This window comes from Bison bison, unplaced genomic scaffold, assembly GCF_000754665.1.
Source record: "Bison bison bison isolate TAMUID 2011002044 unplaced genomic scaffold, Bison_UMD1.0 scf7180017864116, whole genome shotgun sequence".
NCBI lineage: Eukaryota > Metazoa > Chordata > Mammalia > Artiodactyla > Bovidae > Bison > Bison bison.
In genome coordinates, this window is record NW_011494688.1 from 1053704 (window position 1) to 1061806 (window position 8103).

The 8103-nt window shown below is 40.3% G+C and overlaps 1 protein-coding gene across 4 annotated transcripts in view; it reads right to left on the reverse strand.

Moving 5' to 3' along the window:
* The window catches only part of ANK3 (ankyrin 3, node of Ranvier (ankyrin G)), a 381124-nt gene that overhangs the window by 148932 nt on the left and 224089 nt on the right, over positions 1 to 8103 (reverse strand). For all 4 annotated transcript variants that reach the window (XM_010839398.1, XM_010839394.1, XM_010839395.1 and 1 more), the window contains exon 18: positions 6500 to 6598. In XM_010839398.1, coding sequence (XP_010837700.1) covers positions 6500 to 6598 — 99 coding nt within the window. The remainder of the gene's footprint in view (positions 1 to 6499; positions 6599 to 8103) is intronic.

The following is an 8103-nucleotide window of genomic DNA, read 5'->3' on the forward strand; positions in this document are numbered from 1 at the left end:
TTTTTTTAAAGAAACATCGTTAGTATACTTTCAGTAACGGATACCCTAAATAGAAGCAAAAATGTTATTCAACCTTTCTTAAGGAGGCAGCGTTTTTTTCCCCCTGTATAAAAACAAGTGTCCTTGACAATTCTCAGAGCTAGTCTAAGGTATAAATAACAATACCGCCTCACATGTAAATAGTTATTAAATGTCCCCAAGTGCTCTCTCTAGCATTAGCTCATCTTATTCTCATAACAACTTTTCAAGATAGTACAAAAAGATGGAGCAACAGACAGCTTAGACAGATGTATCTGGTGGCTTCTTGTAAAGGGTCAGAAGAGTGCTCAGTGGACAGACTTGGACTAGCATTTATTCAATACTCTACTCTCTAGAAGCATAAAAACAAGGTAGACAAATAATGAACTGGCTAAATGATCATGAAGGCAGTAAATGATGATCAGAATGCATGACAGAGCTAGGAAGGACAGAAATACAGAAGCAGGAGAAGCTAGTGTGAGTGAGTTCAGGAGATCTGAGATGTATGAATCTGATCTAGGAATAGATGCTCTAGTTAAGACTCCTGTCTACACAGCTAGAGCCCCACAGCTTGAAAACCACTCATTAGACAAAGCAATGGATTGTTTCCATTGCTCCAAATTAATATCCATTGACCCCTGAGGGGCTATAAGTTCTGTCTATTAAAAAACATGGGCCTCCATGGTGGCTCAGTGGTAAAGAATCCACCTGCCAATGCAGGAGACAGGGGTTCGATACCTGAGCCAGGAAGATCCCACCTGACACAGAGCAGCTAAGCCTGAGTGTCGCAACTACTGAGCCTGTGCTCTAGAGCCAGTGAGCTACAGCTACTGAGCCCATGCGCCACGACTACGGAAGCCCGTGTGCCCTAGAGCACGCGCTCTGCAATACGAGAAGCCACTGCAATGAGAAGCCCATGCACCGCAGCTAGAGAGTGGCCCCTGCTTGTCACAACTAGAGAAAAGCCCACACAACAACAAAGACTCAGTACAGCCCAAAGTAAGTGAATAAATAGTTATTTTAAAAATGTATCAGGTGTGTATACATGTGTATGTATCTCTACACACACACACACACATACATATATGTATATATATTCTAGATATTTTAAATTAAGGATATTCCAGGTATTTTTTCTTGGTGATCATATTGTAACAGACTCCACCACACAATTTCAGTGTCTTTAACCAATCCCTGTTTACTATGAAACTGGCAGCACCAGATCACTGAAAGGGAGAGCACGGACCTTTTATAACATTTCTAAATAGGCAAGGGTCAGGGGTCCATATTTTTAAGGGTCTGCATCTCATATGTGATAGCATTAATGCATCTTTATGGTGACTCTGTGCTACAGACTGAATGTCTGTATCCCCCCAAATTTGTATGCTGAAATCCTAGTCCCAGAGGAATGGTATTTAGAAATGGGGCCTTTGGGAGGTAATTAGGTCATGAGGGTGGAGCCTTCATGAATGGGATTAGTGCCCTTATAAGAAGAGACAGGAGAGATTTTGTCTCTTCTCTTTGCTCTCTGCCATCTAAGGATACAATAAGAAGATGGCTATCTGCTACCAGCATCTTGATCTTGTACTTCTCAACCTCCAGAACTCTGAGAAATCAAAGTTTGTCCAAGCTATCGTACTCTTGTTATAGCAACTCAAATTGACTAAGACACTCCAGCAAATGGGTAAATTTGAATTGAAAAAGGGGTGCCCAGAACACAGCTGACTGTGGAAGGTAAAGAAACCTCTCAAAGTAGGCGCTGCCCTAAAGAGCTGACTCTGGTTAGATTCTGTTCCATGAACTGAACTGTGAGTGCAGCCACACTAATCAGACCATGATGATAAGCTCACCATAACTACAAATAGATGAGTCTGACTTACAACCCCTAAAGCCGCTTCATGTGTGACGATCCCACTTTGAAGACCAGAATCCACCTGCCTACTCTGCGGGGTTCTTTCTGGGTACTGAGGAACTCGGGATGCTGCATTAAGAGTCAGAATGCCACTTGGAGAGGGAGGTCTTCTCCTATCAGTTCTCAGTACAATTCGCTTGAGTGATTGAAGTAACATTCCCAGCGTGAGTAACAGATGACTGTTCCCAAGCCAAAAATTACAGAAAATATTTCAACTTTTAAATGCTTAAAGGAATGCTTCAAGTTTTCAGTCAACATGCCTAAGCTATGATACAACAGTTTCCAATGACTATTTTGCTATTGTATTGATCACATTTTTAAAAGATATTGGATCATTCTAAATATCTTAATGGACAGTTTCTCTCCCGTGTTCACTCTGCTATAATATACTGATCTGCTTCTGTTCCACAAACACTATTTTGTTAAGAATATAAGTGCATGGCCAGGAAGATTCAGTTTGCATCCAGAGAAACCAAACTGAGGCTCCTCCATTCACTGAGGGTCACAAAATTCCCACGTTAAGTGGCACCTTGCACAAATAAGCCCAGAAAAATGTGATTTGGGCAATTCCTTTCAACTAGTGGCAATATGTTTTGCAAAGGGCAACTCCTCCTTTTTTTTGAACAACTAAGAAACAGTCTCAGTTCAGATAACTGAGCAGTCTGTGCTTCCTTTTTTCTCTGTTGCCTATATATCCCATCATTACAAGCCGAAGGGAGTCATCTCCTTGAGGCAATATTGAAAGGTTGTATTTGTGTAGGAAGGGCAAACAGGCGCAGACGGAATATTCAGGCTGGTTTTCTCATCCGTGGTGCCTGAGCATGAGATCTTACCAAGCAGTGGTTAGGGGCCTTCCTGTGCAACAGCATTTGAGAAAGAGGGGGCAGGAAATCCACAGTGTTTTCTCACCCCCTCAACACTATGTTCTCTCGGAGTTCATCTTTGGTCTTCCTTGCACTTCCTCAGTGAACACACCCACTTAGAACTACAATTGCTTCCGTGTGTTTTGGGGTGGTCTAAATAAAATGCTTCCAGAGATTGTCCTTTTAAAAAGCAAAAGAAGCGGCTTCATTTTAGTTCAACAACACTGAACATGCAAACCCTGTGGCCAGCAGCACAACTTCGTCTGAAATGATCTGATGAACTTCAAATACAAAGTGAAGGGGAGGCTTGGTGGGTCAGAGGGCCAGTGGGAAGGCTGCCCGGGTGGTTACCAGGATGTTTCGGTCTTTCCCCCACAACAGAGAAAAGCTCTTGATAATTTAATTATTATTATTTTAAAACTGAAGCCAGTGCATCAATCAGTACTACACATTTTAACTAACTGTATGCTGGTTGGGGACGTCATCTTTACCAGGAAGAGTTTGGAAGTTCATGGGATGTAATCAGATCCTTATTTACAAGGTTAAGAAACAAGTCCAAACAACACATCTCTCTGTACTCCTGCCCTTCTCAACTATGGGACAACCACAGCCTCCTTTCTCTTTGGTGCTGTGATCTTTGCTGAGAAGAAAAAAAAACAAGGCATTTTTTTCAAGAGGCTGAGAGATGCTTTCCGGGTTTTCGTTTGTTTGTTTTCGCTGTACTCTGAGGCATGCAGGATCTTAATTCCCTGAGCAGGGATCGAACCTGTGCCTCCTGAGTCGGAAGTGCGGGGTCTTCACTGGACCACCAGGGAAGTCCCAAGAGATGCGTTCTGAAGTGCACCACTTGTAAAGGGCAGGAAAAGGTACATGCTTCAGAAATATTACACTGAGTACAAAAATGACTACTGGCTGACCTGAGTGGGCTGGGTTAGAGGGAAACCCTGGTAGAGACCTGAGACTCTTAAACCGTGGGATCGCTTATGCAAATCAGCAGCAGAAGGTTCACGGCACCATCTCTCCTCCTGCCAATCCGCCCTTGAGAATCATTGCTTTAACCGCTGACTGAGTGTTCGTGTCTACGTTGGATGTGTTGGGACAAAAAAGTATTGAGAAACAGAACTCTATTACTGCCTTCTAGAAGTTTTAACTTATAAAGGGATAGGGAATCAAAGAAAATGGCTTAAGTCTGTGTGTATAAGTGCATACTCAGCAGCTTAGTTGTGTCCAACTCTGTGACCCCATGGACTGTAGCCCGGCAGACTCCTCTGTCCATGGGATTATCCATGGACTGGGTTGCCCTTTCCTCCTCCAGGGGATCTTCACAGCACTTTTCTCCTGAGTCTCCTGCACTGGCAGGAGGATATTTTATCACTGAGCCACCTGGGAAGCCATGTGTGTATGTAAATAAAACAACACAGGGTGAATCTGCTTACTGTGAAGTTGTACATTTCTAAAGTAAAGATATCTTTTCTGATGAAAGTATACAAGCAAAATAAAGAATATAAGCTAAATTCAGTCTGACTTTTTCAGATTTAAATGCTTATATTTTCATGAAAAGTAACAAGAAACCATCCAGTCACTGCTGTTGCCTTCATTGGTTTCTTTGTTAAATAATCAGTTATCTAGGAAGGCATTCAGGGCTAAAGATAAGGAGGTTTTTTTAGAATGACAAATTTGGAAGGCAAACAGAGTGGAGAGAGAGCTGGGCAGTTAGGTTACCAAAGAGACCAAGAAGCCATCGAGGGCACGAGGCATTCAGAAATTGGAGTGTGGGGAGCTGCCTAGGTCACATCTAGGACTACCTTGAGAAGAGATCAATACATTTGCTTTACTATTTTAACACAGAATTTAAAAATTATAAAGGACCTTGCCTGGTCATATCTCTTTTGGGCAGCTTCTTTCTAATAGAACTAAATATAACTTGCAAAGATGTTCTAAATACACATGCTCTGGGTTTGCCTTAAGATTTCAATTCTTGGATAATCAGGTTCAATTTGCACTTTATATTTTAGTACATACAGTCTCTTAGTCACTAGGCTTTGCATTTGTATGTAGCCATATGTTTCTGTCCATTTTCTTAATCTTAACTATGTCTGTTAAGTGAAGATGGCAATTTTTTCTTGTATAGTTCCTATATTTTCTTGTGCTGATGCAGCTGTCGATTTTTCAACTTTGCTGTTAAATGCAATACTTTGTAAGTATGAACAAAATTACTGGAAGCAGTATTGTAATAATGTTTTATCTTTTAGAAGGCACAGTCTAAATCAAAACCCTAAAGTCAAGGCTATAAGTATGAATTTAATTCATACATGAGATTTATTTAAATATAAGAGTAGGAAAACTGCACCTGTTGATCCCAAAGATAATATTCTACTTCTGATAGAAATAATATATCAACAAATGTTGCATGTATATGAGTGGAATAAAATTCCATTGTTGGAGAAAGAAAAGGTGTGGGTGGAGAAGTCACAGCCATAGCAAGAACACAGTGCAAAGGGCACAGTCTACTCAGGGCTGCTCCCTGTGCTTGTCCCATAAATCCAGACTGATCCTGACATCTGCTATACTTGTTTACCTGGCTAATTCCCAGTTATCCTTCTATGTTATCAATGTCTTCAATATATGTTCACACACCTCAGAATCAATCTATATTATACCCCAAAATGTTCATATGCACAATACAATATTTAACAAGTATTTATGTTTGTGTCAAACATGTGACATTCAGAAAGAAGTAGGTAAAACAGGTTTGATATGCAGAGTAACAAACTTAAGCACTGAAAAAAATGATCAGAGAAGGATTAATATCAAGTCCTATCTTTGATGATGACACAAAATATCCACTCATCTTCTATGAGTCTGAAATTGTGGCATTTCTGAGATGAATGAGAAATTTGTTTTTGAAAAGATAGCTATTTTGGCTGAGAGAGACAGGGGAGTTGCTAGCAATCAGACACACCATAAAAATTTAGCAAGTGAGTAGTAATTGAGTAAAACTTAATGTAACCTCATCCATAGACTATGCCTGAACAAAGTAAGAGGTCATCAATTACTGACTGACAAATCTTTCTAAATGCATTTTTAAACTCAGTCATAAAAACCAGAAAGAAAAACACCAATACAGTATACTAACACATATATATGGAATTTAGAAAGATGGTAACAATAACCCTGTATGCGAGACAGCAAAAGAGACACTGATGTATAGAACAGTCTTTTGGACTCTGTGGGAGAGGGAGAGGGAGAGGGTGGGTTGATTTGGGAGAATGGCATTTAAATATGTATAATATCATATATGAAACGAGTCGCCAGTCCAGGTTCGATGCACGATACTGGATGCTTGGGGCTGGTGCACTGGGACGACCCAGAGGGATGGTATGGGGAGGGAGGAGAGAGGAGGGTTCAGGATGGGGAACACATGTATACCTGTGGCGGATTCATTTAGATATGTGGCAAAACCAATGCAATATTGTAAAGTTAAAAAAAAAAAAAACAACTAAGAAAGGTATAAGCTTTCACACTCTGACCTTGAAGGGTCAATATGCTGTAACAAAGGTCAATAAACTGTGTTAACACAGGAGGCATCAACATAATAGCCACATATTCAGGCCATGAAAGGTAGAAGAGCATGGGACACCACAACCAGCGACTCTGGCGTCCCTCGTACAGATACGCTCCGCATGGGCACAGTCTTTTTGTGTACCTTTGTCTGGGCGTCCACATGTGCCCCCTGGTTTACAAGGACTTCGGCCACATTCACTCTGTCTTCTTGCGCAGCCAAATGGAGTGGGGCCAGGCCACTCTGCAAAATACCAAAGTGGTCATCTTACATGAGGGATGGATGACATAGAAGCATATTAAAGAAATAATTTGTGACTTCAAGAAGAGTGAACCTAGAATTTTTATGTTAAAAAATTTTATAAAGTAAGTTTATATATTAGCATGTGACAACATTGTTATTGCAGGCTTACTGAAAAATTTCAAACATCCTTAAAAGTGGAGGGATTAGGCTGAACCTTGTGTACTGATCACAGATGCAGCAATTATCAAGTTTTTCCTCTGCTTGCTTCATCCAACCCTACTTCCTGTATGTTCTTTTCTTTGTGGAAGTATTTTAAAGCAAATTACAGACATTATATCATTTTCCTCTTATGTACTTCAGTGTTAGCTTTTTTAAAAAATAGAGACTTTTAAAACTCAAATTATGCAAGAGTTTTAATGCATTACTAGTGATACTAGCTTTAGCAAAAATTAAAATAAAAATTGTTAATAAACTGTTACTGACACATGATGATAACATTTTCTCCATTAAATGTTAAAATACAAGGCTGGAAAACATTTTCTATATGTTGCTTCTGGGTAGGAAAGATGGTCTGTGAAATGTAATATGAAGTCTATTTCATGAGAATTTAATATGTAATGTGAAGTCTATCTCATGAGAATTTCAAGATCATTTTATGAGACTGGGTATTTGAAATGGACTCTACCACAGAATGGACAGGCTACGTGGTTATTCCAATGGCCAAGAAAAAAATCACTAAGACTGTACTCTGGCTTAGAAATCTTCTGTAGCTGCATTTTTTCATAAATAATATTTAAGAGAAAGTAAGCTGGCTTATGCAGAGTACATCATGAGAAATGCTGGACTGGAAGAAACACAAACTGGAATCAAGATTGCCGGGAGAAATATCAATAACCTCAGATATGCAGATGACACCACCCTTATGGCAGAAAGTGAAGAGGAACTCAAAAGCCTCTTGATGAAGGTGAAAGTGGAGAGTGAAAAAGTTGGCTTAAAGCTCAACATTCAGAAAACAAAGATCATGGCAATTGGTCCCATCACTTCATGGGAAATAGATGGGGAAACAGTGGAAACAGTGTCAGAATTTATTTTTCTGGGCTCCAAAATCACTACAGATGGTGACTGCAGCCATGAAATTAAAAGACACTTACTCCTTGGAAGAAAAGTTATGACCAACCTAGATAGCATATTGAAAAGCAGAGACATTACTTTGCCAACAAAGGTCCGTCTAGTCAAGGCTATGGTTTTTCTGGTGGTCATGTATGGATGTGAGACGTTGGACTGTGAAGAAGGCTGAGTGCCGAAGAATTGATGCTTTTGAACTGTGGTGTTGGAGAAGACTCTTGAGAGTCCCTTGGACTGCAAGGAGATCCAACCAGTCCATTCTAAAGGAAATCAGCCCTGGGATTTCTTTGGAAGGAATGATGCTGAAGCTGAAAGTCCAGTACTTTGGCCACCTCATGCAAAGAGTTGACTTATTGGAAAAGACTCTGACGCTGGGAGGA